The sequence below is a fragment of the Eleutherodactylus coqui genome, chromosome 3 (assembly GCF_035609145.1).
Source record: "Eleutherodactylus coqui strain aEleCoq1 chromosome 3, aEleCoq1.hap1, whole genome shotgun sequence".
Taxonomy (NCBI): domain Eukaryota; kingdom Metazoa; phylum Chordata; class Amphibia; order Anura; family Eleutherodactylidae; genus Eleutherodactylus; species Eleutherodactylus coqui.
The window spans coordinates 303,271,674-303,289,627 of NC_089839.1; the positions used below are offsets into that span (position 1 = coordinate 303,271,674).

At 46.8% G+C, this 17,954-nt stretch overlaps 1 protein-coding gene across 2 annotated transcripts in view; it reads right to left on the reverse strand.

Moving 5' to 3' along the window:
- Positions 1 to 17,954, reverse strand: part of USP33 (ubiquitin specific peptidase 33) — a 56,465-nt gene that overhangs the window by 22,207 nt on the left and 16,304 nt on the right. The window contains exons 5-17 of one of the 2 annotated variants that reach the window (XM_066597813.1): positions 11,530 to 11,667; positions 11,341 to 11,443; positions 10,513 to 10,582; positions 9,378 to 9,491; positions 9,008 to 9,086; positions 6,892 to 7,306; positions 6,686 to 6,769; positions 5,685 to 5,797; positions 3,864 to 4,036; positions 3,710 to 3,780; positions 2,095 to 2,128; positions 1,162 to 1,207; positions 306 to 486 (exon numbers count right to left, since the gene is read on the reverse strand). In XM_066597813.1, coding sequence (XP_066453910.1) covers positions 306 to 486; positions 1,162 to 1,207; positions 2,095 to 2,128; positions 3,710 to 3,780; positions 3,864 to 4,036; positions 5,685 to 5,797; positions 6,686 to 6,769; positions 6,892 to 7,306; positions 9,008 to 9,086; positions 9,378 to 9,491; positions 10,513 to 10,582; positions 11,341 to 11,443; positions 11,530 to 11,667 — 1,621 coding nt within the window. Of the gene's footprint in view, positions 1 to 305; positions 487 to 1,161; positions 1,208 to 2,094; positions 2,129 to 3,709; positions 3,781 to 3,863; positions 4,037 to 5,684; positions 5,798 to 6,685; positions 6,815 to 6,891; positions 7,307 to 9,007; positions 9,087 to 9,377; positions 9,492 to 10,512; positions 10,583 to 11,340; positions 11,444 to 11,529; positions 11,668 to 17,954 lie in introns of both variants that reach the window. The other variant, XM_066597812.1, reaches the window with a different exon arrangement.

Sequence of the window (17,954 nt, forward strand, 5' to 3'; positions counted from 1 at the left end):
GATCAGTACAGGATAAGTAATGTATGTACACAGTGACTCCACCAGCAGAATAGTGAGTGCAGCTCTGGGGTATAATAAAGGATGTAACTCAGGATCAGTACAGGATAAGTAATATATGTACACAGTGACCCCATCAGCAGAATAGTGAGTGCAGCTCTGGAGTATAATACAGGATGTAACTCAGGATCAGTACAGGATAATGTATGTATGTACATGGTGACTTCACTAGCAGAATAGTGAGTGCAGCTCTGAAGTATAATACAGGATAACTAATGTAAAATATGCACAGTGACTCTGATACTCACTGCTGGCAGTGCCGTGGTGGCAGATGACAGACAATAGGTCATAGCTGACAATCTGACTTGGACTGTCCTTTGCAAGGAACGGCTGCAGGTCCAGACCTTCCAATGGGAAAGATACATGGGTCCCAATTTTGGTGGAGAACATGAGCTCATGTCTGAACCTCTTCAGGTGTATGCTCAATATCTACAAGAAACGCATATTATGCAAGTCAAAAATTTTAAAAACCTGCATAAAAAGTATAAGGTTCTTAGCCCCTTAACGCCACAGGAAGTAAGTTTGCATCATGGCAGCATTGTACTTAACGTGACAGGACGTAACCTTACGTCATGTGGATAGCGCGGGATCAGAAGTGAGCCTGCGCCATCCGGCAGTGGGAGTCGGCTGTTACCAATAGCTGGCCTCCCACTGTAACAGCGGGGGTGCATCGAGACAGCGAGCCACGCTGTTAACCCCCTACATGCTGCAATCTATGCCTAGAAAATAAAATTAAAAAACCATGGCAGAATTGATGAGTTCTCTCTCCCTGCTCTCAAAATAAAATAAAAAAATTAAAAGTTTTGCAAGGCATTATATGTACCCCAAAACGGTACCAATAAAACCTATAGCTCGCCATGCAAAACATAAACCCTCATCCGGCCGCGTCGACAGAAAAATCAAAAACGTTATGGCTTTTCAAAGTGGAGATGAAAATTCCCCAAACATCGGTGCGTCCTCAACGCCAAAATTAGGTCATGTCTTTAAGGGGTTAATTTAGGAGATCGCAGCCAGAGTCTCGAGGACGGTATGTGCTGGGGGTCAACAGCTAGTAAAAACCTCCTGCAGGGAGAACATTATATCTAATGGAAGGATGGCACTCACCTCAGGAAACTTCTGCACTTTGCAAAACTTTACACCATTTCTTAACCTAAAATGATGGAAAATGATTCTGAGATCATCTACAGGAGCGCAGACCCCAACATTAAGACGTAACATCACACAATCATCTTCATAGCCGCAGGAAAGTTTATGCAGGTTTTTTTCCCCAAAGCTTTTCTACAGACATAAGAAGATCTTCTAGCCTTTTCCACTACTATTAGTTAATCCACCGTATGATTACCCAGCAGCCATCATGAGTGGCGGATCACAGAACCTTCATTGTGCTAGATGCATCTTTATGGATAGTCCCAAACAAGAAGTCTCCAAATACAGATTGTTCTTATTAGCAATAGATGGGGACGCTCCCAGCACTGTGCATATTCCCTAATGAGGGAAAGGGGAAATCTGGAGGAGAAAGTGCCTCTAAATAAATGTCACTAGAGACGGATTTAGACACAAGGAGAATCGCTCAAAATTCGCTCAAAAGAATCTCGCTTTGTCTAAATTCACTGACATCGTGCAGGAGTCGTTAAATCGCCGAATTCTAGCTTGCTAGAACGCAACGATCAGGTGTTATAAGTGGAGCAGGTTGTTATCACAGCCGACTGTGCTGATAAGATTCTCTGTGGCTGTGTCCTGCTGTGAATATACAATGGGCACGGGCTGTAAGCGCAGAGAACAGTGCAGTTGTTTGCTTATGCAAAGCAGCTGTATTGTTCTATTAGGGGACACAGCAGTGTACGGCTCGGGCTGCATATTCTATAGCAGCTAATTAGCTACTATAAAGTATGCAAGGATGATTGCTCAAAACTGTCACTCAAACTGTGGTGTGAGTGACTTTTGAGCGATCATCTGTCAGTGTAAATGGGGTATAAGACTTAGATGAAGTAAGTTTTGGGCACATTTTAAAAATAAAAAACACAAGACGAGACTCACTTTTTGCATTTCTCACAGCTGTACATGTTGTCACCTGCAAAAGAGGAAATAAATTAGATACCGAAATACTATTTACACATTGATGAGGTTGGCCTTTCATACCCAATGTGGTTGCTGGACATCAGCAAGGATGGTATCGCTAATGGGTTCCTCATGTGGCGAACACACGGCGAGTGCACACATATAGTTACGGCCCTTTTACATGCCACAATTATCGTGCAAACCGCTCACTGGATGGAGCGCTGTTTAACGATAATTGTGCAGTGTAAATGCATGCAGTGAAAGACCGATTAGCGATGAAACAACCACTGATCGGATCTTTCATGCAGACCATAAAAATCACCTTAGGTCTGCCATTGCATCGTTCCGTTTAAACAGGCAGTCGGTTATCTTTAAACATTTGCCCATTTACTGTAAATGGAGACGGGTGAGCCAGAACAATCCTCGGCGCGTTCCACCTCCATCCATTGAGTGATGGTCATCCCTGTGTGAACGCACAGCAGCAATCAGCGCTAGGACGACTGGCGAGCTCTGAAGCCCCCAACAGTCATCCCGTGTAAAAGGGGCTTTACACTGCAGATCTCCAAAAATACGTACACTCAGGTCAGTGGAGCATGCATGTCATACAAGAAAGTGAAGTCCTTTTAGACGGGATGATTATTGTTTGGACGACGTCAGAGTTATTAGCTCGCTTGTTCGTGAGGCCTGTTTGTTGCTAAGAGCACCTTAAGTGACTACCAGACAACTCTTACACTACTTGTCTCTGTCTCCCAACAGTAGATATCATGTGTGTCACCAGAATGGCTTATTTAAGGACACCTTCCATTGAAAACGGGCCAGAAAAGCACATGCTACAATTTTTTTTCTCACCACCACTTTTTTTTTTTTTTTTTAATTACAAGAAAATGTGAAAAATTGCATGCGAGTTGCCCAATTTACTATTGGGGGTCTATGTGCGGTCTACTGAATAGATGCACGTGCACATAGGTTACACCTCTAACTAATCCTTAAACATGATCGGATCCACTGACAGTGATAAGACCTGTATGACCAGCTTATGGGCCAATGCAGACAAGCATGTGTTTAGTCTGTGTATTCCACGGACAGCACATGAACCCTTCATAGCCAAAGAGGCCGTTTACATGGACTTTAATTTTCAAATGGACCAATGCTCCGTGCGAAAAAAAAAAAAAAACAATTAAAAAAAAAAATCACTGCATGTCCTATTTTTGTCCATTTTCAGAAACGAAAGTATAGCATGCAGTGAAAGTGGATCCGTGATTACCAGTAAGCACATGGATGGCATCTCTGTGCTGTCCACTTTGTTCAGCTCCCGAATTCCCGGACAGCGCATGGACACATCCTGTAGTCATACAACTCAGCAGCTTCCAGTTATCTCAGACTGGATTTTCTGCAACTCCCTAGGGACTCTGCATTACCCTTCCCAGCAGCCCCTCCTCAGTTACACTTTATTTTACCATTTTCTTTTCCAAACCCGCCAAGCGTACAGCAAGAATAGAAAAGCCCAGATATGTAAAGCACCAAGTCAACCATTCTGTACCCGTCCTACATGTGTGCATCGCACTGAAAACATGGACACATCAGCGGAACTCACCTTTAAGTTCATCCCTGGCAAAGAAAGCTGCAAGGCAATCTTGTAGTGTGACGGTGGGACCCCAAAACCAGCTGAGAAGAGCAACGTAATAAAGGATTAGATACGATAGGACACAAACACACAGCAGGATCCCTACAAGGATTACAAGCCGCACCTCTTAAAATATTCCAGGAAGAACGCTATCCACCCTTGGGGGGCATACGCCTCCCCGCAAGATCCCGCCTTCACTAAAGACGTCTGATGGCTTGACGAGTGCAACTTAGCCAGATCTTCCTTCCCCGGGATTGGGAGGGAAAGGTCCTGAAACGTTTCCAGCGTTACCGAGATCTGCAAAAACAAGTGAAAAAATATATCACAAAATCAGGAAAAAAATTAAAATGAAATTCTCCAAAGTTTGTAAAAAGAAAATCTGATCATTACTGGGGAATGAGATGGGTGGCCGCCCGCCCCTCCCCTCCCTTTGCAGCGTTCGGCTCCACATCCACTAGTTGAAGTTAATGGAAGCCGTCCAATTTGCGGTCAGTCAGCAATTCCATTTACGGACAAGCCACGGATACCTCGGGAAAGCAGGAGTTAAAAAAAGAAAAAAAAAGTACTGCGTACGCGCTTGGCGCTTCGGCACACATCCGCAGTGAAAAAGAAAGAAGATACGGATAAGAAGCACAGGTAAATATATATCCTGGGCCACGGGCAGGGTGGGATTCTGCTGTGGGCTCCCGCGTGTGGAATCCAGCCCGCCCTTGGACATGAGGCCTAGGGACACGTTCACACGCCGGGATTGGCTGCAGTATTTCCAGTGTGAATTCTGCCACTGATACCCGCTCCTTTCTGCCAATTGACTTAGCACTGTCAATGGACAAAGTGCAGAATCAGAGGCGTTTCCGCGTCAAGAAGTAACACGTCACTTGTTGACGCAGAAAGGAGATTTTCTGCACGCAAATTTTGCCCACTGACAGATCCGCACGATCCTTGCCAAAAACCACATCAGAGAGCTACGGATTTTGACATGGTTTTTAGAGGTGGAATTCATACAGAAAATTCTGTGGCAAATTCTGCCGTGGGAGTAACCCTCAGGGTACGCTGGACAGAATTCGCCCAGATTTCCGCATCAAAACCGGCATCACTCTGGAGCAGCTTTGTTTGCGAAAAAAAAAAAAACAGAAGGGAGACTCTGCTCTCCTCCGAGTCTTGTCTACTCCATACGGCAAGTGATGACGTCTCAACCCATGTGACCATCGGGCCTGTAGCACTCATGTCTTCACAACACCTCAACCCTGGAGGCCACCGGTACACAGGGCGAGGATGAGAAGACTAAAAGGTTTGGTTCTTTATAGTTTATTTCCCTGCAGGGAAATCCTCCACAACTTTGCTTTGTTGCGGATTTTGACTCCCCCACTGAACTAAATGTAAAACTACACAACCGACCTTCAGCATGAACAGACGCGCTGCGGGTTTAATATCTGCACCGCACGTCAATTTATGCTCAGATTTTATAGGCTACATGCGGATGAGATTTCTGTAAATCCCATCCACTTTGCTACTACTGTAATAAGCGGTGTATTTTCCAGATGCCAGTTGGCACCAGAAAATACACAGCATATTTGCCCCGTGTGACACACCCTGAAAATCCTAAAAGTACTGCCCACATCGCTGTCTTCTACGTACGTGGCACACCTGTTTCTGCAAGGCATAATGGTATGACCCATGGATGCGTCCCGTTCTGCAGTATCTACACGCCAAGCACAAACTCAACATGGCGACAAGAACTCGTCCCAATTGTGTCATGACCTGGCAGTCTCTAACCATTGCATACATATAAATGCCTGGTCATGTGACACATGGGGGTAGAAAAACAAGAGCAGCAGGCATCCCCTTTAAGACGGAGGTTACGCAGCTCCACTGATTGGTTTGTTACGTGACACAGCAGATTGAGGCGATACGTTTTTCAGCGTTCTCGTTAGCAAGCAGGACTCACCCTATCACACGTCAGACACTGCACCGAGCTCACGATGGTGCCGTCAAAGACGTCCGATATCACACTGCGATACTTTTTCTGCCGCTTCTTCTTAGGAAGGCAAACGGTAGGAACTGGAAGAGGAAAAAAAAAAAAGGACTGCTCAGATCACTAGTGCAGCATTAACCCCTTCCTGATGTGCGCTGTACATGTAAGGCGCACATCGGGTGTCATGGAAAAAAATAGATTACCAGATTTTTTTTTTTAAGCCCTTTTCAGAGTAGTTGCATCAAAACTATAAAATGGTGATTGCCATGTCCGTGAAAGTCCAATTTATTAAAACTTTTTGGATCCGCAGCAAATAGCATGCTTTGAAAGCTAAGTAAAAATCACTTTTCCCTTCACACTTGCGGAACCAAATTGCGTAGTCCGCAAGTTGAGGGAAAAAAAACAACATTGCAGCATGCTCTATTTTGTTGCGGACTGCCTCCATTGAAGTCAATGGAAGCCGTCCAACCCGCAGCCCATCCGCAATTGGGATAGGCTGCGGGTGCCCGCGTAATAGTTTAGCAATGGCGCGGGGAAAACAAATATGAAAAAAAAATCTGTACTGCGCATGACCAATAGTGAGCATCCACGGCTATCCACAGTACAGTAAAAGCCAGTACACGGGGTCGCCGGCCGGGAACCTGCATGCAGAATCCAGCTCTGCTGTGTGCAGTCGGCCTTTAGTGTTTCCTGCCACAATGATGTCACATACGCCATTCATGTGATCACTGCAGCCAACGCCAATCTCAGCAGTAGACCTCGCACGTGCGGCATGTGACTGCTGAAGCCAGCGATTGTTGCGGTGACTGCAGCTGCCAATGTACGTGACATCATGGCAACAGGACTGCTCCGAGTAAAAGGCTCGCTGCCCTGGAGCTTTATATCTCGCTTGTGACCATCTGATAGTCCGGCGTCGGAGCACCTTCTCCCTGCATCTAGACAAGTCAATGTGTCGCTTCAGCTTTGCTGGATACCTTTTTTATGGCTTGTCCAGAGAGATCCGGATTTCGGAGGGCTGCTTGATAATTGCGTAGACGAACCTTCGCTGAGTAAGGGTGCTTGAGAGGATGACAGGTCATTAATGATTACTTCTGTAGTGTAGTCTACAACACAAGACATCGCATGCTTAGTTCCCCATGCTGCGCCTCTGACGCTGCGAAGGTCACTGACCGTCACTTACCCGATATCCGACTCTGGATCTGCACCTTGACCGTTCCTTGGGAGGTGTATTCGCTGTCCTCCACGAGGCTCTCCAGGTTCTTTTCCAGATCTTGCAGGCAGTTGTTCTGACTTAAGTGGTTGGAGTTCTTCTTCTCTCTCTGCCAGGATTTCATTGATTCCGGCTCCTTTTGATCCTCTTGGATTAACATGGCGGATTCGGAAAGTTCCTCAGATAACTTTCGACTTTCATTTTCGGTGTGATCGCTGCTGGAGCCGGACTCACAGGACTGGAAGTCGTTGTCCGATTGGTTCTTGTCTTCTTCCATGATCTCCTCCAAGATTGCAGGCTGAGGATCCTCTTCTGCCTCAAACATTTGCTCCTTGAGTTCTTCGTGTAATATGTCCATCAGACAGCGCAAGAATTCTTGGGCATCCTACAAAGTTAAGGAAGACGCAAGAGATTTTTTTTTAATCAAGACATCAGTCTATCCAGAATTGTTTTGCCGCAGTTTCTTCCAATTGACTTCGATGGGAAAATTGTGGCATTAAAAACTTTTTAAATACAAGACAGACACCAAATGGCCTCTTTTGCAGGAGTAAGGCCACCAGCACATGGCCGGGTCAGATCCCGGAGCGGAATCCAACCCTGTGCCCGGCTGGTGACCCCACATAGCTGCCCGCAGTCTTCATATTCTGTAGTCCGGACAGCACACATGCGCAGTACAGATTATTCTGCGCCGCTCGCTGCCAGGCAGTGCTGCGACCTTTCGGCAATGATGATTGCTGAAGGGCCGCGGGTCGGATGGCTTCCACCGATTTCAATGGAAGCTGTCCGCAGGGAATCCAGCTCAAAAGAGAGTGATTTCACAATTGATTTCCACTTGTGGGCAGGTAAATGCACTTTTGCATAGCATCCTATGGACGTTATTTGCTGTGGAATTCCGAGGTGGATGCCCGCTCCGGATTCCGCTATGCAAATCCGCCCGTCTGCAGGCAGCTTAATATGAGAATTAATAAAAGTTCATGTAAACAACCATTAGTACCCCAGAACCACACATTAAATGGCCCCTTGATTATAGCCAAAGACCTTTTATTAGAGCTCCCAGACCGCTCACGATTGGAGCTTCCCTTTATGGTAATTTCCCCCGTGACTCCGGAGTGCGGCATAAAATCATGTGACAAGTTCTCCGTAGATCAGTTTCTGTGTAAATCCACATTATAAGGGAAAATCAGCGATCGGAGCGACTTCCAACGAGGCTGGTCATCGGTGCTGGACTAGCCGGGGCCGGGATTTCAATGCCAATGCAGGGGAGTTTGTATATGGAGAATGACATGCTAGTGGAAAGACACCCAGCGAAAGGGGATCCTGTAGGATGTCAGGAATCGTTCTGACCAACAGGCTGCACATTCAAGAATGGCTGAATACAACGCTGGAACTCCAACTAACGTGTCCGAACGCACAACTCGCCGTTCCTTCACACGGTTGGGCTGTAACAGCGGACGACCAGTTCCAGCGCCATTGTGTCTAAGAGGAACAGAAAGATGAGACTCCAGCGGGCAAAAGGGCGCAAAACTTGTATCACTGAGCAGCGGAAAAACATCTCCTGGTCAGATGGATCCAGATTCCTGCTGCACTGTGCTGATGGGAGGACAGAATTTGGTGCAAGCAGCATGAATCGATGACCCTTCCTGTCAGCTGGGGGAGGTGGATTAATGAGATGGGGAAGGTGTTCTTACTGCACCCGAGTCCTCTGAAACCTGTGGATGGACGCCACGCTGAATTGCTGCAGTTCTCAGGGCCAAAGGAGGTCGGTCAGGCTACTAGATGGGGGTCTCCTAATAAAGGGGCCATTCATTGTAGTTCAGATTGGATGTCATATATTACACCACCAGCTGAATATTCGGTACACATACGTCACATTCTGAATATTTTTAGCACTAAAGAACAATCAGTGGCAGATGAATTCTCCGGAGTTTTTACCAGCTATATAAAAGCTATTTCCAGGCCAATCATACGAAGCGAAGCATCAATTTACTGAGTCAGAGCCGCTCGGTGACAGCAGATCGCCTCCCATGACCTTCCCACCAACAAAACATGCTCGTCTCCAGAGACGCCATAATCAGAGGACACTTACCTGCTGGGAGTAGCCACGAAAAGTTGGGTTTACTGTTTTTATGCCTTGGAACAGATTAGTAGGTATGACAGAGCCGGGCCTGGGGAGAACGGGGAGAAGGACAAGACCAGGAAAGGGTTCTGTTAGATGATTAACCAGACAGCAGAAAACAAGTTCACATTTCAGATATGTTGGAGTGAGAGAACGGAGAGCGACGGCTTAATTCCACAAACTTTGCCTTGGGGATTGAGAAAGGGGAAGGGGGGGGGGGTTGGGGGGTTCACAAAAATGGTGTCAGTGCAAGCCTGAAACACGGGGAAGGATAAGGGGTAGAGGCTGCTTGGGAGTTACCGTGTCACAGTGCCGGTATCTGATAATGAAGGGGACTCACCGGTTCTTGTGCCAGATTTCAGACATCAACTTCTGGTAGCTTTTACAGAGAGCGGGCTTCTTGTCCGTGCGGGCCAGACCACCACAGTCAAGGAAGAAGTGCGTGAGAGGGGGGCTGGAAAAAATAAGCGAAGACAATCAAAACCTGTCAAATACTTGCAAGATCAAATTTAGTCACAACGTTGGAGTATTAAACACAGATTTTAGCCAAATTTTCAGAACTACCTAGACAGAAAGCAAAGATACATCCAAGAAAGCTAACAGAGTAGTGCAAGTACAGTCCAATAGACAGCGAGTGGACACTTTATTAGAGCTTCCTGAGTCTTTGGCTTCCAGAACTGCAACAATTCATCGTGCCGTAGATTCCACTAGGTGATGGAGGAATATCGGCCCCTGTGAACAGGAAGCTTCTTGTAGTTGCTGCAGATTAGATGGAGGTGCTGACATGTTCTGTGCAGCTGACAGGAAGGGGTCAGCGATTCATGCTGCTTGTGCCAAAATCTGGCCTCCCATCAGCACGGGGCAACAGAGATCCCTCTGACTGGGGGATGTTTTTATGCTGTTCAGTGATAAAATTCTTGCACTTTTTTGCCCGCTGGAGTCTCCTTTATCTGTTTCTTAGACACAACGGTGCTGGAACTGGCCGTCTGTTGTTCTAGCCCATCCGTACTAAGGAACGACGAGTTGTGCGTTTAGACACGTCAGTTGCATCATCAGCATTGTATTTGACTGCTCTTTGCTGTTGGTTGGTACGATTCCCTACATCCTCCTTCTTTGGTGACAAGTTGTTACCATCTACAGAATCTCCTTCCACTGAAGTTCTTCCTCGATCCCACCATTCTCTGTATACTCTTCACACCGTTACATGAGAACCCCCCACGGTTGGCAGTGAGGCCCCGGCTAGTCCAGCACCGATGACCCGGCCTCGTTGGAAGTCGCTCCGATCGCTGGATTTTCCCATCTGATGTGGATTTACACTGAAATGGATCCACAGAAAACTTGTCACGTGACTTTATGCTGCACTCCGGGGTCACGGGGGGAATTTCCATACAGGGAAGCGCCAATCAGGAAAGCTCAGGAAGCTCTAATGAAGTGTCCTTCAGTTTACATAAACTCTACAATGTCTTCCGACTCACCAGTTGGACAGAGCCTGCAGAGCTGCATTCATGTAACAAGTGTTTCCAATGTTCTTCAGCCCAGTCAGACCTACACAGCAAGAATAATTGTATCAATGAGACGCCAAGCACCGGATCTTAAAACGACTCTCTGGTTTCAGGACAGAATTCTTCCCCCGGATGGAAGGAGGGGATATATTACCTCTTGTCACTCCATGCCGATGTCCCTCTGATCTGCTGGGTCACTATTTTGCAAGGTGGCCACTGCAATTTTCTAGCTACCTAATGCACACTGCCCTCCGACTGGCCAGCGCTGATCATGTGAGCAGTGATGGCCAATCAAAAAGCAGTTCTAATGCATTGGTAGTCTTACGCTATCAATGCACTGTGGGGATTGGGTAGTCTGAAGATTGTGTCGGCCATCTTGGACAGCTGAAAACAGAACCCGAAACCAGCGGATCAAAGGGGCATCAGCACAGCAGACCAACAGCGGGTAATATAACTGCTCTACGGCTTCCAGGACCACAATATGTTCCAAAAGGGCCGCTTTGATTAAGAAAAAGTTAAAAGATTGTCTGTGCAACAAGATAAGAGCACAAACAGCCTTTTTGTCTTCACTTTATTGACCCTGAAAATAAAAAATGCCCCAAGAATGTTCAGCTATATTTCCACGCATCAATTAGAGAAGGCGTGATAATGCCGAGCGTGATGAAACACAATGAAATACCATGTGATCACCAAGCAACAGTGCCCCTAGTGGTCAAAAAGTACAAGACCAAAAATGTACTCCAGAACAACAACTGCACATCTGGGATATGTACCTAGGAGTAAGACGTCTTGTACTCTCACCTCTTGTCTTCAGCTCGTCTTCTTCTTCCAGTTCAACGTCCAGGTTCTCGTAAATCACCGCGTGGGGCGTTTTTAAGGTCAGATTTGACGTCATCCTCGATTCCTTGGGATGTAATAAAACATTTTATAATATATACATATAGACTATCTGATGGTTGGGGTGTACAATCTCTGCCCGGCAGCGAGTACCTGCACAGGGTTGCTATCCTGAGGTTTGGCGCTGGGAGACGGAGCGCTCAGCTTCCGGTCCAGGAATACTTCCTTGCTGCAGGTGTAGCACCAGACTCGCAGCGTGGTGAGGTTCACAGTGAGGCAATGTTTGGTGTCCTGCATGGAGGGTATACAGCGGATTACTGGCACATTCAGAAAGGTCTCTGCTTTTCCTCCCGTAGTAACAGCGCCACTCTAGTGCATGGGCTGTGCCTGGTATTGCAGCTTAGTGAATGTTGCAATACCAGACACAGCCTTTGCACAAGAGTGGCGCTGTTTCTGGGAAGATCACTAAATTATTAATTAGTAGAGAAAATACACCGTATCTCATGTCAGGGTTTTCCCGTGTGCAAACTGACAAAACACAATGTGATAGAAGAACCGTCACGTGATGGCGGTACGGACATCAGCAGTCATGTGACATACTGAACGGTATCATAGAAATACGCAACACTCACTGGCATCACCATCATGATCGGTCAATGGCTGTAGTAGTTATGCCGGGGACCACGGTACGTCGGCGCTGGTAGTGGGTTGGATTTAACATGAGATTAACCCTTTCCAATCCACTGTCTGACGTCTTCCTACATTCTGATCGAAGCTTGTACAGCTCCAATGTCAGAAGACGTCCGGCAGGGTATTCTTATAGTCTATTGCCAGCCACTCAGCTGTCGGAGCCTTTCTGGTGCACACACACTGGCTTTAGCCAGCAGATGGCGCCGTTGTTTAACAGCAAAAAGGAAACCCTGAATCCAAAATTGGATTGGAAAGGGTTGAAGTTTTGGGGGGGGCTTTTTTTTTTTTTCTTTTTTTTTTTATTTCTTTTGTTTTCCCACTTCTATTTTTTGCACACCTCCAATAGGGGAGACCCTGCACAAGATTGGCTCCTGCTAATAGAAGTTAAAGGTTTCCTCTCACTAGAGCTACCTACCACCAATCTACAGGACAGGTGGTAAGTGTCCCACAGGACAAGTATCATCTGACTGCTGCTCACTTGTTCAATTTCGCAATCGCTTAACGAATTGTTGGCAGCATTTACGTGGCCAAAATATCGTATATCGGCTAGTTAGGGGTGTGCGGTTCTTTGGCGGACGTGTATTTGACCCCTCCCCAATACACGCTCATTGGTTGCCGAGTCCTCTGTTCACTTGAAGACCGCTCAGATGTATTTAGGTACGCTCACTCGAGTGTTCTTCTGAAGACCAGCAGGGACTGTTCATTCGAGGATCACTCACAAGTAGCTATGTGTTCACGGGAACCAATGAGCATTAAGTGGGAGGAGAAAATGTTCAAAAAAGGTGGGAGCCAATCAGCGGCCGGCTAACACTTCCCTACAAAGTTGTTGGCTAGTTGTTGAAAGACAACGATTACCTGTTTACAAACGATGGTTAAATCAACCGGCGACTATTTTGAGGTGAACTGAAACGAAGAGACTAGTGAGGGAATTCTCATCATCACTTCTGCACAGAGCAAGTGTTTCTTACATTCACTCTACTGACAATTCGGACGATGGTGGTCCTGTGTAAAGCCCCCCATAGCTGGCTGTCCTACCTCTGGGGCCCCCTTCCAATCACAAGGATGAGGCAGGTGTTAGGCGAGCGCACTCCCACTGCATTGAGCGTCTATGGGACTGAGGGAGATCCCCGAGTACAGCAATACAAAAACAAGTAAAACAACTTCTGTTACTACCAGCTTTCTCTTAGCCTCTTAAAGGGGTATTCCTCACTCAGCTTTTCATTGCGTAGCTCTTATTGAAGTGAATGAAAGCTACACGGCTGCGCTACACAGTTCCTCCGACGCCCATTCAGTTCAATGGGAACTGCAGAAACAGCGCTGCGCTGAAGTTCTCGGCTGTTTTCGCAGTTACTGCCCGGGTGGCCACTAACTATAGCGGTGGTTTCCCATCTCTGTTATGAAAATGGAGAGGACACCACTTTGAGGATGCTGCCATTTTTGGATTTTTGTGTTCTCCTCACTTACAAGAAGTGTTCTATTTTTCAATGGTACCACTTTATGTGACTAAGATTTCCAGAGTTTGTTTTTACACTGCGGCAAAAATGACGATCACTTTATTCAGTGGGTCCGGACCATTAAGATACCAAAATATATGTTGGGGGGTTTTTTTTATACTAAATTTAAAAAAAAAAAAATTCCATCCCTCCTTCTGAGCGCCACAAGTTTATCTTCCGGTGAGAATGTTGCAGACTTGGACGACTTTTTGATCGCTTTAAATATTTCCTTAGATCCGGGATGATCAGATAAAATGCAGTTCTTGCGTCGTGTATTCTTTTGTGACGGCGGTCGCTGCGCCATAAAGCATTATTTTGATAGATTGCACTTTTATGGACACGACAATACCAAATATATTTTGGAAGGGGGATGGAGGGGTTGTTTTGACTTATTATAAATATGGGATGGGGGTGGGGTGTTTACATTTTTACAATAAACTGTTCTCCCTACTTATTGTTACTTTTTTTTAGTAACTTGCAGTTGTTTGATCACTTATACTATATACTGCAATACTTCAACGACTGCTCCGGTGATTTTTTTCATACTGCTATCCCACCAGTATGTATAAGTGAGTTTGTGTTACATTGGTTAATTATTTCTCTATGCCTGAAACTCCCGGCCTCTTTTCCCCCAGATGGTCATGTGATCTCAGTTCCGACGGCTCAGATTTGCTTGGAGTTATCTCTGAAACCATTCAGATTCTCAGTCTGTGTGATGCTGTTACATGGATCTACCACAGAAACTGCCTAGAGGACGACACAGACTCTTCACAGTACTGATGATGATCACACAGCCTCTGTCACACAGGTATAATAGAGGAGATCACAGCTCATCCTCCTGACTGTATACTTATGTCCTGTAGATTATTTAGGTGAATATAGAAAGTACACTGTCCCCCAACAGGCAAAAATGGTATAACCTCAGCTAATGCTCTACTGATGCATCATGGGATTGATGTGAAACTGATACACATCAGACAGGGGGCTGCACTGCTGGGAAGTGGCTGCAATACACAGGAGGAGACCCCCAGAGTGTGACAGGCTATCAGGTGAAAGGGGTTGGGATGGAACAATGTGTTTTTGCAAGCTAGATCTATGTGCCCCATCCCTAGGCGCCATGGATCCGCCTCCTCCTGCATGTCGACGGAGCAGTATTACTTCAGATCTACCTCTACTTAGGAGGGTGAATGGCCAGACATTGCTGCCGGTCAACATCAGCGTGAGTCTTGGCCTACTGAGACCTGTGGTACCTCGCATACTGGGAAGAGTACAGGGATTATTTGGTACTATGTGCGGCACGAGATTTACACCCAGCTAGAGAATATCTCATCTTACGAACGACAGGGTTTGAACTAATTGCCAGCATGGCTCCGGCCTTGCTGAGACCTGTGGTACCCTCCATTTGGAAGGAGCACTCGTACAGGGAGTCTCTGGACTCATCGCCCCTCACGTCTGCTCTGGACCCGTTTGAGCCTTGCCTGTTGGTAGCTCCCCTGTTGCCCCTCCTGCAGGCAGCCTAGCGCAGTGTCTGAGTCCAGGATGACACGCAGACGGGCCGCTCAGAGCCACATATTATAATATAATACTGATTTCAATTCTTATTGCTCGACCTCCCGACTCCGGAGAGTTCCACAAAGGGATCAGCGAGACTCGCATTTGGGGGTAATTTGGCAGTTATGCAAAGTTTTCTTGTGCCTGGTGGGAGCCATGCGGGTGCAGTGACATCTTGGTAGGGGCCACCCTGGCTTGACAACTCAGACTCCTTTTTTCCTAGGCGTAGACTTCTTCAGGGCCCGTGGGCTTCATGCAAAAGGTGGAGGCTGTGGCTATTGTCACAGTCCCAGAAGGCTGATACTAACGGTATTTTGGAGCCATGTCTCTCCGTCTTCCATTCCCTCTGCTAGCTGTAGCTCCCATGCATTCAGCTGGGGTGCTTCCTACTCACCCTTCAACAGCGGTGCTGTCATTATGACAACCTGCCTAGCCGGGTGCTTACAGTCTGGACTCCAGCGGACTCAGACGTTCAGCTAGGTGGCCTGCTAGAGGGGCCCAGCTCTTTTACGTTTCACCCCCTTTTGGATGGTGCTGATGTCACGTCCAGCTCGCCCAGCCTACTCGTCCCTCTTCTAAGAGGGAGGCGCTATCGGGCGGAGGTTCTTTGTCATCATAAGGTCATTATCGTCCTGTTGCACGTTACCTGCATGTGGTATCTGGGCCCCACGTTAATGAAGACTACTCCCATGGGACGAGCCGGTCACAAGTGGGCTCGGATATAATTTGCAGGTTTACCTTTCTCTAGTGGCATTCTTCAGGTACCCCGGCTCTCTGCTGGTGCTCCCGAAGGCACTCGTGGATCCTTGGTTCCCGAAGAGGGTTCCTGGCACTGGCGCCGCTTCGCGGACGTACAGGGTTACAGTGCCAGGCACATCATATGTTCAGGCTGTGTTACGGCACATATTTCTTGGACAACGGGTGCCTCGTGGGAAGCTCGTCATTGGGAGTCTTTTTCCCGTTGGGGGGATGGGTCTACTTTCTCAGACCCCTTTATGCCCAGTCTATGAGCATGCTGGATGCCTAGATACTCATTAACGCTAGTCGTGGCTAAACAGTGGATTACGCTTCGTTACACGTGCGGCTTCTTATATTTTCCCACTCCTTGGGTATTGCTCTTGAACGTCCCAAGGTCAAAGCTGTGTCCCCCAATGATACAGACGAGAAAACTAGATTTTGTAAGGAATTCACTGTAAAACCTCTTTCTTGTCCTGTTGATTGGGGCACACGGCACCCACCGGATGGGGGGGGGGGGGTGTCTCTTTTTGTCTATCGTCGCACTGCGCCCTCCTATATTATTTTAAGCACTACCATTTTGTAACAAGCCCCACTGGGGTGCTCCCACTGCTTGCATACAAAACGGGTTAACCGAGTACCTGCGGAGGGTATATAGCAAGTGGGAGGGGCCAACCTGTTTGTCCGCTTAGTGTCCGCCTCCGGTCATTAGGTGCTATATACCCAAGGTCAAAGCTGTGTCCTCCAATGATAGACGAGAGAGATTTTACGGTAAATTCCTAACAAAATCTAGTTATTGGTAAGTTTTTGGAGTGTTGGGGTAAGTGGAGGACTCAAAGGAAACCCAGGCAAACTTCACAGTCATGGATCCACATATATATCTGCAGTAGCTTGGTTTGTTCGTTCTGCTCTGGTGAAATTCTACATTATGTTATATTTCAGTGCTGGAAGCAGATACTGGATTATCAGATGACAGATTACAGGAGAGGGCTGTATACACACACGGCCTGGAAAGAATCAAAGAGCAACATCAATCTGGTCTGACAAGAACAGAAGGTAAAGATCTGCCGCACAGACTGTTCCTCCTCCATAATGAGCCATCACTCCGCTAAACCCCCGAGAACGGATTGCATCACCGCATGCACACAGCGCTGCAAAAATATCAGCACGTTACAGCAGACGGCAGGGGACGATGGCACGCTGCCCAACCGGCAGGGGACGATGGCACGCTGCCCAACCGGTGCAGCTTGTACTCATCTGTTTACAGATCCTGGACCGCAGGTGTCGGCTTTCTCACAGCCAGCAATTAACAGGAAAAAGGATACAGAGAATCGCCACTAGTAATAGGAACACGTTGTGCGTCGACGGAATGGAAAGATTCACTTGTTGACCCTCTAAATGCCTTTATTCTGACAGCGGCATTTAAATGCCCCAATCAGCATTTAGGTCTCCTCAACCACCCGCCCCGCGATGAGGTGACTTTTGGTTTTCATGGCTTTGGCCTGTCTTACTAGAATGCCTGCAGAAATGCCATATACTGCAATACTGAAGTATTGCTGTATATGGTATAAGCAATCAAACAAGCAGAACAAGTAAAAAAAAAAAAAAAAGTTTATTGTAAAATTTGAAGGACAATAAAGATTAAAAAATAACAACTTTTCCAGTATTTATAAAAAAAAAAGATCAAAACATAAACCCATATTTGGTATCGCCATGTCCATAAAAGTCTCACCAAAATAACACATTACTTTATATGTTTTTTTTAAAGTAGTACAGCATAAGAAAAATATAAAATAAAAGTCATAACAAGAGCCCCCCCCGCCCCTCCCCCACACCCTCCCCTGAAGGCAAATTAGCTTTTTTCCATTTCACTCCAAAGTTTTTCCGTATATTATATTATAGCACCACTGAAAAATAAAACTCGTCCCGCAAAAAAAAACAAGTCATTGGACCGCTGCGTTAAGAAGTGGCGAGGAGAACCCAAATTTGGCAGCAGCCGCAGCTCTCAGGGGAGGCTACCGAACGGCAGTTACGTAACACATTTCCCTGTTGCGGTCGGCCGGAGCTTCCCTCTGCGACAATGGTTCATAGTTGGGAGTTTCTGACGCT